The sequence below is a fragment of the Physeter macrocephalus genome, unplaced genomic scaffold (assembly GCF_002837175.3).
Source record: "Physeter macrocephalus isolate SW-GA unplaced genomic scaffold, ASM283717v5 random_1756, whole genome shotgun sequence".
NCBI lineage: Eukaryota > Metazoa > Chordata > Mammalia > Artiodactyla > Physeteridae > Physeter > Physeter macrocephalus.
The window spans coordinates 1-23,534 of record NW_021146320.1 but is presented as its reverse complement, the minus strand read 5'-3'; the positions used below and the strand labels follow the sequence as shown (position 1 = coordinate 23,534).

The following is a 23,534-nucleotide window of genomic DNA, read 5'->3' as shown; positions in this document are numbered from 1 at the left end:
GCGATTCAAAGATGGCCTAGACTGTAAACATTATGACTGCTCATCCTCAGAAATATTTTCTTGCATTTGAGCATGGGAGTTAGAAATCCTGCTCACGCGTCAGCCCCAGAGCCGAGGAGCTCTCCAGATCTCGTCCTGTCCGTGTCAGCGCAGCTGTCCATGCTGGAGCTGTCCAGCCTTGCTCTTTGAGGCAGAGAAGGAAGCCCGGTCGGCCAGCGGGTGTGGCCGCACCTGCCAGAGGTACCTGGCCAGCACTCACTTCTCTGCAGGGAAACGAGTGTTCCCGCTGCAGCAGCCGAAAGAAAGATCCTGGTTCTGCCAGTAAGGTATTCAAATACGCAGAGTGGTGATCGAGCTATAAAGAAAAATGTGGAATCCAGATGCCGTGGTCGTATGTGTTGTTAACCTCTCTGAATTAGCTGAGCAGTAACCGCCCCTTTCAGGGCCAAGCGTTTCAACCAGACATAAACTTCATCGTTCCTAATGCGAGTCTGAGCTGCGGCCCGGGCTGCTGGAAACGCTTGGGTATTTTGGAGACTTAAGGGTTAAAGACTCTCTTCTGTCTTTCAGGATCTGAGCTGCCTCTTTGACTTATACTTGGAGCCACTTCAAAGCGAGACCTTTCTTACCCAGGATGAGGTAAATACCTTCCCTTAGTCCATTGACCCATAGGTTAGTCTCAGTTTGCCTTTTAGCAGACCTAGATTTTATCTACTGATCCGCAAAGAACATGTGAGACTTCAGGATCTTCAGAGAGACCCAAGCGTGGCCTCCTTCAAAGCCATTTATGTGGCCTCCATCCCGTGACACACAGTGTCAAGAGTTATAAATGACCATGCCCCTTTTCTAGTAGCAGGTGTCCCCCAAATTACTTTTTAATGCGTGACTTGTTAATGTTAAATCACAGCAATTAGTTCTTTCCATTTTCCCCCCAGTTTGAATTCTGAAAACTTGACATCCGCTTCAAATTATTTTAGTATTACAGGGACTGGGGCAGTAAAAGTCTCTGTGTATGAGCTATATCCCCTACTGAATATGCCGTCTTCTTTAAAGGCTTCACTTCTGTCTTCTTCTTGGTGAATGACTTGTGATTCATTTGTGAATCTGGGACTTAGAGTGGTATCTAGGTCTTCATCGCTAATACCCTCTTTTCAAACTCTGATCTTCATGTAGATGGAGTCACTTTTTGGAAGTTTGCCAGAGATGCTTGAATTTCAAAAGGTATTTCTGGAGACGCTGGAGGATGGGATTTCAGCATCATCTGACTTTAACCTACTTGAAACCCCCTCGCAGTTTAGAGTAAGTATTTTAGACTTAGGTTTAAAGCAAACATAGGTGGGAACAGTGCAAAATTCTCCCTTTGAAGAGGAAGTGTTGTCCATTGACTATTGGAAAGATAAGTTTAGCGCTCTCATTGCATGGCTTTCCTCTGGCAGGTGGTAAAAGAAGGCTCCATTTCTCCCTAGAGTAAATGCTCTGCGACTCAGACGTCTGGGCAGCACAGCTTCTATGGAGTGTGCCTGCTGTTGGCATGCATGCTCCTTACTCAGCTCTACAGAAGGATCTGTAGGGCGAGTGCTTCTGAGGCAAGAGCACCTACTGCATCCGATTCTGCATCTCTGTGGTCATGTGACACTGGGAGGAAAGCCTAGGTTTTCACTGGTTCTGAGAGAGCCTCCTCTTCTATGGAGCCCTGTCTCCAGTGTGGCCATCGGGGACTGGCAAGAGGTCCCTCCAGGGAAGGACAGGCGGAAGGCAGTAGAAAGGGACCAAGGAAGTACATAGCAAGCATCATTTGTCCCAAGTAATGCAGAGTCAGCTTTATTAATTAGCCTCGCGGATTATTTATATCCCACCGTGTCAGATGTATTTTTTATAGAACTTTCTTTCTTGTCCTTGATTGCGCACTGTGTCAATAGGCTCTGCTGCCAGAAACTTTTCAATCAAACTGAAGCTCTGCTAGAGGGACGCCCGGGCTGCTCTCCATCTACTGGGCAAATGGGGCCACCCTGGGCTGCTTTTAGTCAGTGCCTTCCCCGAGGCATTAGTGCTCTGGTGTCCGAAAGACAAATGCCATGGAGACAGCAAAGCGGTCAGACACCATGCCAGAGCCAGCAGACAGACATTGATTAAACCACGCCTGATGTAACTTTTCCTCTTTCCTTCCAGAAACTACTGTTTTCCCTTGGAGGCTCTTTCCTTTATTATGCGGACCACTTTAAACTGTATAGCGGATTCTGTGCTAATCATATTAAAGTACAGAAGGTTCTAGAGAGGGGTAAGTTGCTCATACCTTTTATAGGTATACTTTTGAAACTGTAATTGTTAATAAAATCCCACACGCGGCAACGAAGTTCCTGCGTGCTGCAACTAAAGACCCACCAGCACAGCCAAATAAATAAATAATTTTTTTTTTTTAAAAAAAGAGTAATTTTGTATTCGTCAGGTAGGGATAAGTGTAATTTTAATGGATTATGCTCCATTGTTGGCCTTGAAATGGACAAACATTAAGTTTTCAGTTTATTTCAGTGTACTGGTGACAGTGAATGTGTGTACCGAACAGCAGAGATGTTGCTTTGCTATGTTTCAGTTTGCTGTTAAATTGCATCTGGATTCTGTTTTCACCAAATGCCTTGCTCTAAAAACTTTTAACCAACCATATAAGCCGCTGGAGGGGGTAGAAAGCAATGTCTGCCGTTTTCTTTCTTTCTCTTTAAAATTAATAATTAATGTATTTATTTTTATCTTTGGCTGTGCTGGGTCTGCGTGCGGGCTGTCTAGTTACGGCGAGCGCGGGCTCTAGAGCGCAGGCTCAGCAGTCGTGGCGCACGGGCTTAGTTGCTCCGCGGCATGTGGGATCTTCCCGGACCAGGGCTCGAACCCGTGTGCTCTGTATCGGCAGGCGGATTCTTAACCCCTGCGCCACCAGGGAAGTCCCTTCTTTCCTTCCTGTTAACCTTCTTCTTAAGCCCGAGGATCCACTGCAAAAAACCACCACCAAACAGCAACCGCCAAACTCACAAGAAGTGTGTTAACTAAAATTAAAGCCTCTTTGGTGAAATGGGTGCTTATCACAGGCCGTATTCTGTCACGGAAGTACCTTTCGTCTCTCCACATCGTTATCATCTTCTTTTATTGCCTTTAATCGAACGTTTTTATTTTTTTGAAGTCCAAGTGGACCTGGGTGACCAGCCTGCATTGCTCTTCCCCTCATGTCAACAGCAAGCGTTCCTCTGCGGAGCCAGCGAGATGCCCGAGCTTTGGCCCCCGACTTGCGGTGGGTCAGCTTGGGGGCAGGTGGCCACCACACTGATCTGCCTGGGCTTTCAGTGACGGGCCGGCCAGTCAGCCCATCCTGGGAAGCGCATTCAGAGATTTGATGGCAGCAGTGACCCTCTCCAGGGGTAGGAGTGTTGGAGGGAGTTTTTGTGCCGCAGTCACCATCACTGTTGTCGTCAACCCAGCGTTTAAGCTATTCCTGTAACAGCCTGTTGACAAAAATAATCAGTAAACGATCTATAATAGGAATAGAAAAGAGAGTTTTATTTGAGCCAGACTGAGGAGTGTAGCCCAGAAGACAGCTTCTCCGATCACTCGGAGGACCTGCTCTGGAGAAGCGGGGTTGTCAGCACAGTTTCATGTCTTGTCAGAACAAAGAACATCAAACAAGTCAGGGATACATTCCTTCAAGATTTCAGGAAAACCAGAGCAGCACGTACACAGCCAGTCAGTGTGGCCTTGGCACCTGGGAAGGAAGTCTTATCACGGAAGGAGGACCAGCCCTGGCATCCCAGGAAGCGGGGGGAGGCATTTCATCTTTAATTTGAACATGGACAGTCTTGCCTTCTGGTCGATGCACCCTTTTCTTGAATAATTAAAGCAGATGTACAGTGTATGTTTGATAGGCCACCAACAGGCAATGTTTTAGTTACATTAAATTCAAGTTAACGCGTGTATAAGCCAGAATGACTTCCCCAGACCGCAGTATGTGAACATTTCTTTTACCACACCCTAAACTAGCAGTGCGCAACTGAGGTTTTGTTATTACCAAAGGCTTTTCAGTCATCACCCATCTCTTTAGGTATGAGATTAGAATTCTCGGATTTGTCTCTTTCAGGAGACATTTTTCTATCCCATTCTTTGGAATTCTCATTCCTGGGGCAGAGATGAGAGGAGGCCTTTAAGCTCAGGTCATGGCAGCAGTAACTCAAGCCGCACGGAGAACATCAAACAAATGCAGGTCCCCAGGGCTTGTTCCCGTTCGGCATGGGTCCTACCGTGGAAGGCGTCTTATGAAAATATACATAATCCTATTTAAGGTGGCCTGAACTGTCTCCAGGGAAGGTCACCAGGCTACCTCCATTTTCTCAGGTGTACCTGGAAATAGGATCTGAACCTACTGAAGCTTAAACTGTTATAAATTCCTAGGATAAAAAGTGACTTCCCCAGGACTTGAATGCCTCCTTCAGAGTTGAGGTTGGCCTCGTGTAGTTCACTCCCGTGACGATTTGCCCAGCGAACCAGGGCTGTCTTCCATGACGACGGCGAGTGTTTGAGGGGATTCTGTATTGGAACTGTTTTAGCTGTGTCAACAGGGAAGTAGGAGCCAAGCTACACTCCAAGCCCTTTCTATCTGGCATCAAATGCTCCTTAACGGCATTGCCATGAAGAACCCGGAGTTTGCTCTTCCGTGTTTCTTTTCCAGAACTGGGGAATGGCCTCTCTGTACTATCGTGGAGGGAGTGCAGGGTTCATCCACACACCAATAGTGTTTAGCCAGGTCCACTGATGCAGTTCTGCCATTTGGTTTAAATCCTAGAACAGGCTCAAGTTGAAAAAGGGAAGTCTTGGAGTGCTTCAGGTCAACAAGACAGAGCCCAATCTGTCTTCTCTAGTTCTTTAAACCAGAAAGAACTAGTTTCCTCCCATGAACACCTTCTTATCGACAGTGTGGTAAATTAAAAGCATGCCAATGGTTTGCTCAGTTCCTTCTTTGCCACACGGATGAAGGATCATCTCATCATCCACTTTGTCTAGTAGCCACATTCAAAATGGTACTGCGTCTTGTACAAGTTGTATTTTACCTTTGTACAAAACCCCAAATAAAGATTTGTTTTCATCCAAATTGACTGAATTCCAACAGCTGGTCAACCAGTGCCAGCAGGTGGAATCCAAAGCAACAGCTGGGGTGTCCACTGGCACCCTCAAAACTGAAAGCACTTGGGTTCATGTGTGTACCTTCGTGACACGGAACAGAGAGGTGGTTTTCACTGCCCAGCGGGGTCTGAATCTGGTGGAAGGTTTAGATTGCTTGGAACTGTAGAGATGGAGGCTGCAGTGCTTATCACCTTATTTTTAAAGGAAAAAAAGCTTGCTTTACAGGTAGCCCTCAAGTGTATAGAATAAGAAACAATTTGTGCTAGGTCGGTGAAAAAAAAATACTGGTTTGTTTTGCTCTATGAGTCTTTGGGGGGGTATGGCATACGGTTTGGATACACCGTTTTGTGGCTTTATGAATTGTTTGAAACTCACTTTTTCGGCACCTATACCAGTCTCTCTCATGGGTATGCATGTGAACGTGCCTTTAAAGTCAGACACTCCTGCATTTTGACTCGATGTTCCTCTTTGGTGTGTGGCTGGGACTCTGCTGGCGGCCTAGTAAGCTCCCTTAAGCTCTCACGGGATTCACCACAGAGCGGCGGAGCTGAACCCACCTCGACAGCCGGGCACTTGACCCACGGGTGCATCTGGGTTTTTCTTGAAGGATGTCATTAGGAGGACTGTAGAGGTGGATCATCTGTAATTCCATTAAAACCTAAATGAAGTAGAATTTAATTCATCCTCCTGTGCTCTTCTAAGGGTCTTTTAATGCATCTGCTTGTAGCTAAAACTGATAAAGCCTTCAAGGCTTTTCTGGACGCCCGGAACCCCACCAAGCAGCACTCCTCCACGCTGGAGTCTTACCTCATCAAGCCCGTTCAGAGGGTGCTCAAGTACCCACTGCTGCTCAAGGAGCTCGTGTCCCTGACAGACCACGAGAGCGAAGAGCACTATCACCTGACAGGTGAGAAGCGAGGGGGCCCAGGTCGTGATGTGACCGCTGCCACCCCCAGGCCCACGAGCTGCCCTCTTCCCCTGCGTGGTTTCACATTCTGGAACATTTGTCAGCACTGTGATAGTTAACCTTAGGTATCATTTTAGTATGTGAAAATAGCTAGGTAGTACGGCCAATATTTTGGCAAAAATTCTCACTGGAATAGCCTCTGGAAGGATGTTTCCATTTTCATTTTTCAAAGAAGATAATTTAAGCTCAGCGAGTTGAAATACATTACTTCAGGTCACGTGATTAACAAACAGTGCTGCCAGGACCAAAACCCCGGCCTGTTTTCCTGCAACTTTGTGAAGTTTATTAGTGTTGTTTGCTGCCCAAGTGCGGCTGATCAAATATGTTGTGTGAGGCTCCACCTTGTGGACGGCTCTGAGCAGAGCCTGACTCTGAAACCAACACCCGAGGACCCGTGAAGCTTCACGGCTGACGCGGAGGTGTCTTCTTTTGTAACCTCAGAAATTATTGGCCTAAGATACAAATTTGTCAGATACACAAAGCCCCTCACTTGGATAGTAAATAGAGTATCCGTTAAGGAGCTGCTGTTTGGATTGCAGAGAAAGAGTGATGTGTTCTCCACATGTCAAAGCTAGGAGGTCCAGTTATGGTACCTGTAATAAAGCACGTGGAGAGGGAAACAAACTTATTAATAAATATTAGTATTACTGAATAGCAAACACCAAGAAGAGTGTAAATGAAACTAGCTGTTTTTCTGTGACAAGCATACTTTTGTATCATAAGTAATGAGAGTAATTTTTTTGTATGCAAGTTAAAGCTTATACATAAATGATACAAATTATTTTTTAATTTTTTTTTTTTTTTTCTTTGGTACGCGGGCCTCTCACTGCCGTGGCCTCTCCCGTTGCGGAGCGCAGGCTCCGGACGCGCAGGCCCAGCGGCCATGGCTCACGGGCCCAGCCGCTCCGCGCCATGTGGGATCCTCCCGGACCCGGGCGCGAACCCGGTTCCCCTGCATCGGCAGGTGGACGCGCAACCACTGCGCCACCAGGGAAGCCCAAATGATACAAATTATGATTAGCATTCAAATACTGTGTGAATAGTTCACTTTGCATTAAGATGATCTTTAAAAAATTAGATGATCTGTTAAAAAATTGCCTTCCCAACGTCCCTCCAGATTGAATTAAAATACCAAATCAGAAGAACAAAGTATGAAAAATAGTGAATTTGGAGGTGACTTGAAATTTTCTTTTTGCCTTTGATGAAATCATTTTGTCCCTCACATGGCCACGCATAAATGCAAACAATTGCTCTGGCAACTGGGCATTTACAGAGGCTCTTGCAAGTTCCTGTTAAGAAAATCGTCATTGGTCACTATTCCAGTAAGTGGTCCAGGAGGAGAGGCAAGGTTTAAAAGCAGGTATCCTGTGGCCAGTCAGCCTCGGATTTTAATTCTGGCTCCACTCCTTACGTCTGTTTTTGGAAGTCTGTCAAAAACGGAACCCCTCTGCACCTGAGTTTTCTCATCTGTAAAATGGGATTGATAACAGGTCCTACAGTCATCGAGTTATTGTGGGGATTAAATGAGATGCTTCACATAAATCGCCTAATAGAACATGCCAAATAGAAAGTGCTCAATAAATAGCTGTTATTATTAGTGATACTTTTTACTTGTACTCTGCCTCATTTCAAAGAGAATTTGAGGTGGAAGATAACTCTGCTGTTCTTCCTTATTATAACTAGATTACCGTGGGCTATTTGCATCACACTTGAATGATGCTGCTCTTAGTAAGAACTGGTCTTTTCCATTATTGCTGTTGGGTGGGATTTCAAACAAACCAAAATTATAAAATAAATATGACTGCATATTTTGCAGAAGCACTAAAGGCAATGGAAAAAGTAGCAAGCCACATCAACGAGATGCAGAAGATATATGAGGATTACGGGACGGTGTTTGACCAGCTGGTAGCAGAGCAGAGCGGAACAGAGGAGGAGGTCAGTAGGACTTGCGGACGGATCCCGAGAGGCTGAATGCCTGTGACCGCTGGCTCTGGAGGTCACCTCCAGACCAGGTCATGCCGTTAGGGATTTCCTGCAGGAGAAAATGCCTAAAATTTTCTTTTTGATCTTGATGCTTATGACAAGCCTCACAACTTAGGTATAAATGTAACATAAAATTGATTACATTGGTTTAAATATATAACCTTATGTCCTGTTAATATCGTATTAAAAAAAAGAAGAAATATCACTGAGCTCGTATCTGCACCTCTTCCTCCTTTCCTGTGGAGTGTGAGGTTAAGACAGATCCCAGAGGCTAGAACATAAATGGAGAGCTGGGGCTGGTGGGGGTAGGATGGATAAAGGCAGTGGCAGTCAGCATGTGCATATGGAGAGAAATAAGAGCTTTTCCTTTGTGGTTTTTTCTTTTCTAACCTAAATATCGGTGCTACCTCCTTACTTATAAAAGTAGTCTAAGTGGAACTTGATAATTTCTCTATTTTTCTCCTCTGGCTGGATTACTAAGTTTAGAATTTTGAGCTTTATAAAGCCTACATATAAGAAGCAATATAATTTAAGTAGAAAAAGGCAAGAACAGAAAACAGCTGGAGTTTTTTTTTTTATTACAATCAGTTTCAACGTTGGTACCTCTTTTATTAGCAGGCCTAGTGTGCTTTTGGGATTAGAGGTGGTGAGTGTACTAGGTCTTGGATGAAATGTTAACAAAGGCATTTGGGATGAACCTTGACACTGGGGGCGGGGAAGGAATGCCATCCCACAGGGCAGGAGGCGTGTCTCACCCACAAACAATGTGTGCATTGGAGCAAAATGCCTTCACGTTTGTTATTTTTCAAACAGTTTGATGCTTAGCTCCTATTTTCCAAACCGCCACTATTTAAGGCCCCATGTTCACAGGAACCATAAAAATCAAAGTGAATGTACTTGTGTTTTAGCAATGACCATATATGTGTGATCCCTCTCTCATATGAGACAGCCTCCCCCCCGCCCAGGGTTACCACGTCTTCCTCATCTCCTGTTTTTGCCATTTAGGTCACAGAACTTTCAATGGGGGAACTTCTGATGCACTCTACAGTGTCCTGGTTGAATCCATTTCTGTCTCTAGGAAAAGCCAGAAAGGACCTCGAGCTCACAGTATTCGGTTAGTACTCCATTCAAAAGAATGTAAACTCAAAAGAATGTAAACTTAAAAGAGGCTGTCAAGAATGAAGGAACCTGCTAAACCCAGCTAACTCCTGATTTCCCAAAGGACTTAGAATCATTGCTCTAATGGCTTTGACTTAACATGGACAGCTTCCAACTCTTTAGAACTCTTGCCCTACATACTCATGATCTCCTCCCTTCTGCTTGGCTTAGTGGATCTCACCACGTGTTACAGGAACAGATCTCCCCAAGGCTATTTTGAAACCTGCTATCTTAGTAGTTTGCTGCACTTCAAAATGTCTTAATGCTCCTGGACAGCTGGGAGAGTGGGTATAGACCGTGTATTCTCACTGAGACGAACACCATGTCCTCAGCTTTCAATAAAAGAAAACAGGAATTCAGAAAACAAAATGCCAGGATCTCCTTCAGATAATGGCTCTTAAATTAGTAGGTACCTGTGCATAATTCAAATATGAACAGAAGGAAGTACCACTTATTCACTCATGTCAGCATAGTGGGATCTTGCAGAGCTTTGTTCTATTAAAATATTCAGCTACAGTTCAACCTTGGGAGGGTCTGTATTAAATAATGAAAGACTCTTCTTTCTCTTTTCCTTTCTTTAGTTTTTAAGAGAGCCGTCATATTGGTTTATAAAGAAAACTGCAAACTGAAAAAGAAATTGGTAAGACATAAATTAATTTTAATTACAGCTATCTTTTCATGCCTGTATCTTCCCATTGTTGAACTGGGAAGCCTGCTAAGGATCAAGGCCTCACTGAGTGATGCGACTTATTCCGGAGGTAACTAACTAAAATCAGATACTCAAGGTGTTTCTTATCCTCCCCACCAAAGACGTCTGTTTTAAAAGAAGATGTAGACAAATACCCACGCTGGGCCCTACAGAGAAAACCAGCTTTTCTATCCCTGAAAATGGTCCACGTTTTCTTCCATACACTTGAGTCTGTGTAATTTTGGGGTTTTTTTAGAGGTAACACGGGGTCATGGAAGGCTTGCTTGTCATTTTTGCTTAAAGATCTAGAACTTTCTGCTTCCCAAAACATGACTCTGCCCTGTCCCCAGTCTGGGAGCTCCCTGAGAGCTGGGAGCACAGCCGACCTGATTCCCTTTTGCACCCTGAGCCCCACACGGCGGCAGGTCTGCACCAGGGTGAGCTCCCGTGAAGCTTCTGTCGTGCGCGCACGTGCCCGCGGGAGCGAGCTTGCTTTAACGCTGTTCTTGGTGGGCTTTCGCGTTGCAGCCGTCGAACTCCCGGCCGGCACACAACTCTGCTGACCTGGATCCGTTTAAGTTTCGCTGGTTGATCCCCATATCCGCGCTTCAAGTCAGACTGGGGAACACAGCAGGTCAGTGTTGTGTGTCGTACAAGTGCCAGAAAAAAACATTTTAAGGGAATTTTTAAACTGTGGAATAAAAAAGTAGGAAAGAACCTGGGAATAATTTTTGGCATTTTATTTTCTAGGCAAGGAAAATGAGGACAAGAGAGATTGTTGTGATGTTTCTTTACAGATTTTGGAGAAAGTAAATGCCAGCGGATGGCTTTTCTTTGCCAAATACCTCTCTTTATTGTTTCCTTATTTTCACTTTCGATGGTTTTCAACATTTTTCTAATATCCTAATATGTAATATCTCTATTTTAATAACGTTAGGGATAATATCTATCTCTAAAATTTGTCAAAGAAACAAAGGTCCACAAATTTAAATTTTTACAAATTTTGATTCACCAGAAAATTTCTTAAGATTAAGCTTTATTACAAAAAACTTCCACTGTGGAAAATGTTCAGAGAGCCTTTCAGAGTAACGCTGCTCTGGGGACCGCGCGTCTGGTTGAGCAGAGGACCGGCAGGCTGAGGCCGCAGAGGCGTTCCGGGTCCCTGTTCGGTTTTGGCTGCAAGTGCTCACGCTTCCTGGACCGTGACTGAGTTTGGGGCTGGCCGCCTCCTTCACCTCAAGGGCCTGAGCACATCCTCCTGTTCCTTCTAAGGAACGGGGTTGAAGAATGGGATCCATTTAACCTCCTTCCCAGAGAGATGGAATCCAGGGTAGGGGAAAGCACTAAGATGGATGGGAAACCTCAGCAGGAAGTGTACAAAGTAACTAAAACGTATTTAACTTCTTGTAACTATTTGTGAAAGTCATACATAGAAGGAGCCACAGAAGAAAATGATGAGAGTCAGGATGGGGAATAGTTAACTCTTTAAAAAGTTACTAAATTGTGGTTTTTAAGCTTCGCAAGTGTCCTTTACCGCGGCATCTTTGGCAAAGTTGCGGGCCCTTGTTTCTTTTTACACAGGGACAGAAAATAATTCCTTCTGGGAGCTGATCCACACAAAGTCCGAAATAGAAGGACGGCCAGAAACCATCTTTCAGTTGTGCTGCAGGTATGACTGACTTCCAAAAATTAAAGCCAATGGGCATAAGACAGAATTATCTTCTCTTAAAAGTGGGTTTATTTTTAGTGCCCTCCTAAATTTTGATGACTTCAGGATCACACCCAACCCTCTCCAAACTGGCAACTGGCGGCTCTAGGAGAATAATCTACATTGATTAAATATTACATCCAAATCTTAGTGCTTGAAGGAAGTTCAAAAATGATCAGTTCTCGCTCCTTTTGTAAATGACGAGAGACCAAGGCACACAGAGGCTGGGGTGACTTGCTGTCAGTCTGTCCTGAGAGCAGTCACATGCCACGGGAGGACCAGGAGACGTGGAATGGAAGCAGGATGAGACAGCAGACACCACACAATGTTTTCTCTCTCCCCACCAGTGACAACGAAAGCAAAACCAACATTGTCAAGGTGATTCGATCTATTCTGAGGGAAAACTTCAGGCGTCACATAAAGTGCGAATTACCTCTGGAGAAAACATGTAAAGATCGCCTGGTACCCCTCAAGAACCGCGTTCCTGTCTCAGCCAAATTAGGTGAGAACTCTGCTAGCCTTGGGTTTATTCAGGAAAACACGATGAGCTCCTCTGCAAGGATGTATGCTTTCAGAATAGAGCAGCAAGTCATCACTTCGTAAATTATCAGCAGTAGCTTTGTAAGCTCTAAACCAGACACCCAGTACATAGGGTGACATGAGAATGTAGCGGCAATTTTCCTTTTAAGAAACCCAAACATGCTGGGTCCCAGACCTCCTTTTATAAAACATAAGCGCCCCCAATCCAAACCCTTCGTCTTTCACCTGCTGACACAGCCCGCACTTCCATCTTCTGTCTTTCTTCCACGGAGACGTGCGGGAGTCAGGGGACTTCGTTCTGCTCACCGCCGCGTTCCCAGGACAGTGCGAGGCCTCTAGAAGGTCGATCGATACTCACTCAGTGAGTTAAGGTCAGGAAACCTAATGCTTGCTAATACTCATTCTTAAATAAGTCCACAGGTAAACATTCCAAATCATGCTGTTCTTCAACTTTCTGCCTGTTTTTAAAATTTCAGCTTAAGTTTTTAGACCCTTCTTTCTATGTTAACTATTTTGTTAATATCATTGATCTAGTTTTTAGTCTTACAAAAAGAAGTATTCTCTTCTTTTTGGTCACAGTTTGACCTCCTCAAATTTACCATATATTTTCTATTTTTTCCTCTACTGGCCAAATAAGCTACAGCCATCAAAAACACACTGTTGTCTGCAGAAGTACAACTGAGCTCCCCCTTTCCCTTCAACCCAAGAGAAAGGAATTATACACACACACACGATTCAATGTTCACATTAAATCTCAAAGTTGGCTAGAAATTCCAGCAGAGACAGTTCTCATGAGAGAGAAAAAGCATTTTTGTACTTCTAATTAATTGAGCAGCAAGGGAAATAAACAGGTGAGAAGGTGGGCAGAGAAATATGGTGTAATCTTAGTTCTCAAACTACAAAGTACTTTAGTGAAAGAAAGGAACCTAGATTTTATTAGCAACTAACTTTTAAATTTATTCATTAATTAGCTGTAAAACTAACAAATTTATTCATTAGTAGTAAGAATCCTAGCCCTTATGAGAGTTTATAGCTCATTGTTCTCAGTAATTAAGCTCTGGCAATTGGTCCTCTAAAAATGCCAAATTCCAACTTAAAATTTCAAATAAACATAAATTAAAAATGTCCATATTTGCAGTATCTACATTTTTTTTTTGCCCAAGCCCCAGGATAGTCCCAGGATTGAAGTGAGGTGATAAAATTTTAATTAAGATGTTAGATCCGATAACCTACAAGGCAAAACTGAACACACTGTGGAATCGGTTCCTCTGTCATAAGGGCAAATGTGCTCTTCTCACTGCAGCTTCATCCAGGTCCTTAAAAGTCCTTAAGAAGTCCTCCTCCAGCAGCGAGTGGCCCGCGGAGCCGGGCAAGAGCAGCTCGCTGGACTCGGAGGAGGGCAGCCTAAGCAGCGGCACGCAGAGCAGCGGCTGCCCCCCCGCCGGGAGCAGCCAGGACGCCCAGAGACACGCCCACGGGGGCCTGGCTGACTTCTCCGACAGTCTCATCAAGGAGAGCGACATTCTGAGCGACGACGACGAGGACTACCAGCAGACTGGGAAGCAGGGCAGCCCCACCAAAGACATCGAGATCCAGTTCCAGAGACTGAGGATCTCAGAGGAGCCGGACGCTCGGCCGGCTGAACAGCCAACCGGCAAGGACGGGCAGCCCAAGCTGGTCCGGGGGCACTTCTGCGCCATCAAACGAAAAGCCAACAGCACCAAGAGGGACAGGGGAACTCTGCTGAAGGCGCAGATGCGTCACCAGTCCCTGGACAGTCAATCGGAAAATGCCAACCTCGATCTCAGCTCTGTTCTCGAGCGAGAATTCAGCGTCCAGAGCTTGACGTCGGTTGTCAACGAGGAGTGTTTTTATGAAACAGAGAGCCATGGAAAGGCATAATACAGGTCAATCCAGATGCAGGTTAAGTTGCTGGTTTCACTTTTAAACGGGGGGTAAAATGGAAATTGCAGAAAAACTATTCATTATTGGGTTTTGTGCAGTATACATTTTCCCACAAATAGCTGTAAAGATTTAAGTTATTTTAATTTATTGTGGATCAGAAAACTAGAGTAAACTGGTCAGAATTTGTAAATTACTTAGTTTATATCCCTTTTGAGCAGGTATCAAAATGACTTAGAATCCTTAAAATGAAACTGCATTCTAATTAATTTATGTGGAAAAGGGTGGGGAAGTTGTGATTAATAGCTTTTGAAAGGTCATTTTTTTCCAATCCTCTGGGCATTTTCTTTGAGCTGTTAGGTTCTGCTTTATTTAAAGCATATTTAAATTATTCTAATGTGGGTTAGGGGTACAATGTGCAGATATTTCATTTTTGTAAGGTTGTAACAGATGCTGTTTATACTAAACATGTCATATCTATGCAGTGTATATATTAAAAGAAGACTTGTACTGTACCTTATTTGCTGATATTTATTCTCTTTACCAAGCTGTAAAAGGGGAGTAAGTCACACCTGGGGAGCACACATATGAGAAGTTCAACACTGAAAAGCAACATCCAGTAGTCGGCTGCCGGCCCCTGAGGTAGCAGCTACAGTCTGTAACTCTCCTTGTCATCCCCTTTTTTCTGATTTTTGCTTGAGTTCTTCTCTGAAATTGTAAGCAAAGAGGTGTGGGTCTTCATCACACATTTTTCGGTATGCGTCACAGAGGCTCTTAAAATGTAAGACAGAGAGCTGGGTGGGTCGAAGAGTAGGGTCCACATCTGCCAACTGTAACAGTTTCCCAGTGCTTTCTAATCGCCGAGCTTCAGGGAATAACATTCTGAAAGAAAGAGAAAAATGTCAGAATTTTACTAAAATTCTGCCAATCATCATGCTTCCTTCTACCCTCCTTTGAAACCGGCATGGTTCTGACAACTGACAACTTTGCAGAGGCTCTTCTTCCACTCCCTGGAGTCCTGCGGGACCCCAAGCCAGTGGAGGAGGACTCTGCTTACACCACCAGGCAACAGGTACGAACCACCACGGAAGGCAGAGCTAATCGGACCTGCACGGTGTGTCCACGTGAGAAAAGAGTTTCTAAAGCTCAATCAATACATGTATCTTGAAGGTAAATTTATCATATGCTCAGTTGCGTTCTTAAAGAAACATAAGTTTGCTGTGCCTCACATTTTAATATAAAAATTGCGTATTATTTCTGGTGCACTGTTGATTCTCTGTAACTTGAACTTACCAGCCTTTGGACCTCTTCATCCCAAAAGAATGACCTTTCTTTGCAAAGTTAGAAAACAGTTCATGTGAAAAGTAGAAAGTTATTTTCCTCTTTAAGATATCTGAAGCATCTTTAAAATTGATTCAAAGTATACATTTTAAATTTCGTCTAAATCAGATCATTGTTTTAAAATGAGTACAAGTGACTGAGTGACTGAAATATTGCAAAGCTACACCTGGATTTTATTTTCTTCTCTCAAGTCTCAGAGGGCTCGGAAGACACTGCGGCGAGAGGAGACTGACTTTTTCTTACAGGCCGAAGGTCCTCGCCACCAGGAGCTGCGTGTCCCCACATTCTCAGGGTGAGCTGACTGAGATCGCCGAGTTCAGTTTCATGGCAAGCAGGGGTCTGATCACAGTTTCTAACTATGATCTGGGACTGATTTGTGGTGTGCTGTGACCGAAGGACACCAAAAGGTCAAAGTGGGTCACAAGATGTGGTCCTTATCTGCATAGGGGACTGTGCATGTGAAGTAAACGGGGCCCATCACTTAGCTGGGGGGTCGTCTTGGAAACACTAGGGCCAACCCCGGGCTCAGGCCAGTTCCAGGATTTCTGCAAGTAGGATGTACTTTCTGTAATGTTTTCCCTCCATGAATCAGGGCCGTCATGTACAGCTGTACGGGTCACACCCTGTGTGAAACCCAGCTTGTGTTTTACTTGCCAAGTCGTGCATCCTGGCGGGGGCCGGGTGGGGTGCAGCGTATCAGGGGGTGCCTTCATTCTAATTAGGACGAGGATCGCCAGTGGCATCCCTGTCCCCACCTAGAGAAGCAGGAACTCTGCTGAAGTATGAACACTGGACTAACTAGAGCCAACAAACGGCAGGGTGAGGTTTCTCCCATCAGCCCGCTCACATCCGCAAGAGCGTGCTTTGTGGATTCCAACGGATTCAGGATGCAGCTGTCTAGCTGTGCCTGAAGTAGTTTCATGTGCTAAAGGGACCCTTCACGAGTGAGAGGACTGAAATGGAGCTATTCTTAGAAAATAAGAAGTACGGGCCACTAAAGCTGAACCCCCTTAAACAGCTAAAGTTGACTATATATTAGATGAAAATCTTTTAAAAATACACGTACACTTTCCTGCTTTCGTACACAGACTACGGTTGGGCCTAATTACCCACTTTCTAGGCTGTCACCAGACGTAACACGTTGCTGCGGCGACTTCAGGGCCATCAGGCCGCAGACTCTTAGGCCGCCTTCTCTGTCTGGGCTTCCGGACGGGCCTCAGGGCCTGGCCAGCGCGGCGCCCACGGCAGAACACAGGAGCCGCCGCTGAATGGAAACGTGCTCATGTGGATACTTCGAGACACTGTCTTGGCTACTCAGAAGTTATATTTGCTTCCTTCTTCTAAGTACGTCTTTAGAAGCTTCAAGAGATATAACAACTGGATGGAAAGAAAGCATTTAAAACCCACTAGCTCATGTGATGGTAGGAAATATATATTTGGTCTTCGTCCCAGGTTCCTGAGACAGCTGCTAAAATCTTTGGAATATTTCCTGGGTGACGGGAGCATCTTTTGTTACTCGTAACAAGCCCCTTTCACCCACACCTGAGCTCTGTGCTAAGGCGGCGACTCCTGGTGGCCCCTGGGAAGCTTCAGGACGGGAACAGTGGCAAGAGGAACCAAGCACGTGACCGAGGGATGGACCTCTCTCAGCTCCACTCCTGGAAAACTGAGCTCCATCGCCAAAGGCCAACGATTTAGTCAATCCTGCTTAGGTAATGGAGTTTCCATACACCCCCCAAACGATGGGGTTCGGAGAGCTTCGGGGCCGGTGAACACACTTGAGGTGCCGGGAGGGCGAGAAACCTTGCGAGGGCACGGAAGCTCTGTGCACCCTGCTCCCCATATGGTGCCCCGGGCTCTCTTCCATTTGGTAGTTCCTGAGTTATAGCCTTTAAAATTGATACATGACAGTGAGTTCTGTGAGCCATTCTAGCAAATTACTGAACCTGAAGATGAACGGGATCATGGAGATTGCCAATTTATGGCTACAAATGCAAGTGGCCACCTGGAACCCGCGACTGGCGACTGAAGTGGGGACAGCCGTGCGGCACTGGGCCCATAAGCTGAGGGGCTGCGCTAACGCCAGGGAGTGAGTGACCGGACTAGAATTAAGTTGTAGGACGCCCAGGTGCTGTCTGGAGAGTTAGGGAGTTTGTCGGTGTTGGGAAAGAACACCACACGTTTAGTGCCAGAAGCGTGAGACTGAAAACGGTTCAGATGGTCTGAGTCCTGAGTGAGGGGTCATGACCTGCCCAGCACAGGCTCACTATAAACTGTGTGATGTCAGTTTTAGTCTGTACTTACGATCAAACCAAACAGAACCTCTTGGTGGCATCTGAGGTTAAATCAACATTTTGCTTTCTCCTCGGTGGCCATCGAGGTTTGTTCGTCACAGGATCTGAACTAAGTAATATTTACAGGCAGGTTGAACAATCATAAAAACAAAGTTCTTAATCTTTGAAGGTGACTGAGGAGTTTGTAAAGAGTGCTACTGAAAAGGAAGAGAAAGCATTCTTACCCAAGCCCTCGATGGCAGTACTTCCTTCGGAACTGAAAGGCATTCTGAACGACTCTCTCCACCAGCCTGAACGGCTGCTCTATCCTGGGCCGCGTCAGGGGGGTGAAATGCACCACCCCCGAGTCCACCTTCATGGTCAGAAAACAAACACTTTACTGCCTGGTGTACGATATTAAACGACTTATCTCTGTAGAACACAGGAGGACAGGTCATCAAGGGCATGGTTTTCAGGAACCACCCTTGATGCGGACTTCAGTTTCATTTTCTCCAGGCACGTAAGATGCTACGCTTGCATCTGAGCTGCCGCGGAGAACTCACAGTTGGCTGCATCTGTTCTATAATGACATCCACTAGGCCCGTGCTTGATAGTCACTTAATTTTAGAATGCAGTTTTACAGTGGCCTTTTAAGATCAATCCAAATAATCATTAAAGTCAGTAGGCAGATAACAGATAGCATTAGAATATTTTATTTAGCTCTTGAATGAGTGGAAGATAAGCTGCAGCCGCAGTTCTGACTATAAGGCTGGACTTCAGAGACACGGCAGATGGGCCCCCAGGGACCACTTAGCGCTAAACTCCCCAGAGTGTCAGAGGCACTGATTATCAGCTGGACTGAATTCACACTCATTGTCTGCACGGCCACATAACTTTCTGGTAGCGACTTTAAATGCCCCAAGAGGCACAGGCTGGATCCAAATAGAAGGGAAACCACCAAAAATATTACTGTTTAAGTGTCAAGCTGCTATCCGGTGGCTGAAATTCTTTATCAGAAAATAACACTTTTCAGGCATATGTGATAAGAGATTTATACCCCTGCCCTATTCTAAAAATGGACTCACGGTGACTCACAAGGATATATTCAAAATAACAATAGAAAAATACTGAAAGTAAAGACTAACGGAGAAATGGAGTCAAAGCAGTTATCGCCCACACAAAAGCCTGACAGAGACCATGGTCTAGGAAATGGGAAGTCTATTCATAATTTACAAAAGCTGTGGTCGCTAAGGGATTACTGCTGAACTTGCTACTCAGAACATCACACAGACTCTACAAAGGCTAAGAAAGTACAGCAATTTATGAAGTGTGGGTTGTACCACTGCTTTTCAGAAGGAATTCTATATTTTCAAATTCCATAGGAGTTATCACGTTCTCTTGGGAGGACTCGCTCCTTAAGATCCTCATGGCTACGAAACTCCTTAAAATGGGCCTGTAATATATGAGGATGGGGAAGTTTTTGTTTTTTGTTTTTAGGTTGGAGGGAAAATACTGGTGTATGATGTGAGACGGGACCAAAGATGGCCAACCGGGACGGGCTTCCAGAGGTGTGAGTGGCGTTTCTCCTGCGGGGTCTGAGCTGCCTCACCCCGAGCTGCCCCACCAGACCTCCTCCCCGTCGTCAGTCACTGAGGCTGGCAAACGCTGAGAATGTTCTAAGCAGTCGAGTGAAAACTGCCAATGGAGAGGACTTTCCGCCTGAAAATGCTCCCCGAAATGTCCCTCAGCCTTCAGACTATTTTAGTGACGATTATACACCTTTGGTGGAAGAGCTGTTATTCCACTGCAGAGAGTGACCATCTCAGTGTTCTTATTAAATTTTAATAGTTTTTCAAATTGTGTTCTATGTGTTTCTCCAAGTTCCCTAACAAATAATTCCCGTGGGAAAGTTAAGTGTTTTGGTTAAAAGGCCGGGACTTTCCTTAGACCATCACAGAAACACCATGGAACAGGGTCCAGGGGTCCCAGAGAGGTCTGTGGTCAGTACAGAGAAGAGAGTCCCTGGAGAGCACACGGGACTGGGGAGGCAACTCGGGGATTAAGGGGACAGGAGCACCACTCTAGGGAGGGATGAAAGATGCTTCACGTGAGAGCACTTCTGTGGAAGGAAAGACAGAAGTGAACTCAACTGTTCTAGACCATTCTCGTGACTTCGCCCCACCCCTTGCCACCATCTGCGCTCACTGGCACTCCTGTCCCCTCGTCTCGTTCCGCCAGCCCTCTGTGGCTCAGGTCCTTCAACCCTTTCAATCCAATCCTTCCAAGTTAGTCAGTTCTGACAGGATTCTTCCACAGTGAGCAGCCTGCCAGTCTCCAGAGAAAATAATCTTTTAGTAAATTATGAGATAAAATTAAACCCTACCCAACCCTAAACCCATGAAATAGTATCAAAACTCTAATATTCAAATACTATTAAGACCAAAGGCACAAAAACAGGGATAGAGGCATTCTCCTCTTCCAGTACAGAAACTGCCACTTCCGGATTCTTTGGATTTAAAATTTTGGCCTCATCTTTATTTGCCTGATTTTATTCCTCTGAGATACAGCTGATGTTTGCAAATACAGGCAACGTCTAATGTTTTTATTTAAATAAAGTTTTAAAACCCCGTATAAATACAGCAGCACCCCATGTACACTGTAGCAGTTGACTTCTAAAGTTTGATCATAATTTTGATACCCAGTTAAGTTGGCTAATAGTGTCTTTCGGATAAAAGAAAATTTCCACTCACAATCAAACAGTTACTATTTAGTGGAGGACCACATAAAACTCGGCGTCAAAAAGGCTCTTCCTGTAACGTGTCCTGCTTCTCTGGGAAACCTGTACCACCCTCTCTTCTATTCCTGCCTCCAAACGCACTTCTCAGAGTTACTCTGTATGACAGAGCCCATTTTCTCTAGAACCACAGGAAAGCTGCTCGGTAACTATGGTAACATACAAAAATGCTTTTTACTCATAAATGAATGCTTTTTTAAAATTACAACCATTATTTTTCCTTGAGTTTTAAGTCCATTAAAGGGTTTGATTACAAAAAAGAGATCAGTACGTAGGCACTAGATGCACTTAAAAATTCTAGTTTAAATGCTGCCAGCCCCTCTCCAAACTCAGCCTATCAGTATACCAAAATGACCTACTAAAATTTCAAATTAGAGGATTTATAGTGACTTTAAGTATTTGCCTCTCCAATCCACTATAAGGTCAATGCTGCACAAAGCTAAGGTTATGCTTCGCAACATGAGCAGCCTTGGCTACAGGCGGGCTGGAGGCGGATGTCCCATTTCCCAGGCCAGGATGTCTAGGACATGACTGGTTATGAGCTCAGAGCAGCACTGTGGACTCATAAGAGAACTGGGGTAAGAAGCTATTAAATCTTAAATATTAGATATTGCTAACTCAGACCTTGAATCAACGTGGTACAGGGAACACCGAAGACTGTACAGCCCAGTTTCTGACTTTGAGATGACCATAATATGCCAGAGAGCTCAGTAACTACCGTATGAAAAGGTACAGAAACAACACTGGCCATTATCTAAGAAAGGGTCTTCAACAGCTCCCATGGTGTTCGAGACCATTGAAGGATAAGCCAGTGGAGAGGAAAAACGATTAGGAAGTTACAGTTTACTTAGCCAAGATATAACCATAACTGGGAGACCGTAGAAGGAATGATGAGAACAAAGAATGACTACACGGAATAATCAGACCCCGAGAACAATACAAGCAGGAGGCGCAGTTCAAGGCGGTATTTACTGTCTCACACAGACCTGTGCAGACGGCAATGGGAGGGTCCCGCGATTCTGCGGTGGCCAGCACCACCTGGCGGAACACGGGGTCAGGAGTCTGGGAGAGTCACACTCAGCCTCAGGTGGGATGAGAGTAAGGCGAGCGCGCTGGGGGACGCCTGGCTCCTCCACCCACCAGTGTCCAGTCACTCCTCAGGGCCCTACGCCGAGCTAAGGACAGTCTCCATCAGAATGTCACGGGCCCTGCGGTTACAACTTCCCCCAATAAGGGGAGCAGTCGCAAGTCACTGCTGCCTATGCTATTATAATTATGCATCTTGTAGAAAAGCAAAACATTTACAAACATGTAGATCACATTTCCTAGAACTGTTTTATTCTGCCCATAATTCTCGTCCCAAGCCCAATTTAAGGACAGAATTTCCGCCACAAAACCTCACGACTCAAACACTCCAACAACATTCCAGGTATTCCAAACCAAGGTATTCCATGAAGACTGACTGTTAGGGCCTATAGTTCTTTCTTTAAAGTTTACAATTTGTGTTTGTTATTGAAACAATATTAATTTCTGCAGATGTTCCACCACACCTTTTGTCTCCCATAGATGTCTGAATGGTTTTTCTCTCTTCCTCCTTGGAATCATACAAACAGAACAGATTTTACACTGTCAGTGTTTCCTTCCAGAGCACAAGCATGTTGAGAACAACAGGGCGAGCGGGCAGCACGGTGAGAAATAAGCCTAAGAGGCGCCCAGGGTGGGGGAGGGGACGGGGAGAGCCGTTCGCTGTGTGTATTGTGTATGTAAATGTAGGTATGTATGTAAATTATGCCTACTAGCAACAACAACGAGATGAATGAGCGTCTCTTGGTCCCAAGAAAGGAAACAATTTCAGGGATGTGAACACTTAATTCTAAACAAAGTACAAGAGGGACAAGAACTCACAGACGCTGGATTAGGATTTTCTGTTGTCTTAGCCTGCAGTTCCCCAATGAGCACAGGGAAAACACCTTTCTGAAACCAGGACCTTTCCCACAAACCATGACTTCGGTGTCTGTGAAAGGGCGGCACCCGGAGGCGCCTGTGTTAACTGTGCCAGGACTGTGCCCGGCTCTGTGCGGGTGGGGGAGGTCCCTGCCAGGGGAGGAGCCGTGCTGTAGCAGCCCAGGGGCGAGAGCAAGGGCCCGACCTCCGGTTTCTCATCCACAGCACAGGGAAACTCCTCGGGGACGGTTTCAATCTAAGCAAACTCACAAGGTACTCAATTGCTGCCGCTATAAGTATTACTATTACTATTATGAAAAGATTGATAAACAAATATGGATGCAAATACATTCATTCATAATGAGTCATAACTGCCGAAGAGACACTCAAGTTGACTAGTCAGTACATCCCCTTCCTATAAAAACCACCTTACAGGCTGTTATGCTGAGAGGGTTGTGCAGAGGCACGGAATGGGAACAAACTCACACAGATGCTGCTGCAACGGTCGCTAGCCGCTCACCGGCACAAGGTACAGGGTACCAGATGCTCCTAGTCTGTGCGCCCTCAGTACCCAGGCCAGCTCCCCAGTTGCAGAGCTGTTCTTTCAATGTGTTCATGTTGTCCTGCTCTTCCTGTTTCTGACTTGAAAGACACTGTGTCTTTCTTTTTTTTTTTTTATTTTTTTTGCGGTACGCGGGCCCCTCACTGTTGTGGCCTCTCCCGTTGCGGAGCACAGGCTCCAGACGCGCAGGCCCAGCGGCCATGGCTCACGGGCCCAGCCGCTCCGCGGCATGTGGGATCTCCCCGGACCGGGGCACGAACCCGTGTCCCCCGCATCGGCAGGCGGACTCCCAACCACTGCGCCACCAGGGAAGCCCGACACTGTGTCTTTCTAAAAATGAATTCCACAGCTACTGGATCTCCTCCTTTACATGCTGATTTTACTAGTTTAACTCATGGAGGTTTGGGGGACCTCCTATGTATGTAACCGGAGATATAAAAATAAATAAGAGAAATGATTAAAACTGATGAAAGCTCTCTAATTTGGCAACATCACAAAGTCCACATGAACCCACCCA

At 45.3% G+C, this 23,534-nt stretch overlaps 1 protein-coding gene across 2 annotated transcripts; it reads left to right on the top strand.

Annotated features, from left to right (window-relative positions):
* The first annotated feature begins 233 nt into the window (after positions 1–233).
* On the top strand, positions 234–14,618 carry LOC102987810 (rho guanine nucleotide exchange factor TIAM2). 2 transcript variants are annotated; one of them, XM_028486525.2, is made up of 12 exons: positions 234–639; positions 1,174–1,299; positions 2,170–2,278; positions 3,170–3,277; positions 5,885–6,064; positions 7,941–8,059; positions 9,113–9,221; positions 9,847–9,905; positions 10,482–10,587; positions 11,535–11,622; positions 12,009–12,163; positions 13,505–14,618. In XM_028486525.2, exons 2-12 carry the CDS (start codon positions 1,174–1,176, stop codon positions 14,101–14,103), a joined length of 1,758 nt encoding a protein of 585 aa, XP_028342326.1. In that variant the 5' UTR covers positions 234–639; the 3' UTR covers positions 14,104–14,618. The 2 variants fall into 2 exon arrangements, with proteins under 2 accessions (XP_028342326.1, XP_028342328.1); XM_028486527.2 differs by lacking the exon at positions 3,170–3,277 and having other exon boundaries at positions 265–639.
* The last annotated feature ends 8,916 nt before the right edge of the window (positions 14,619–23,534 follow it).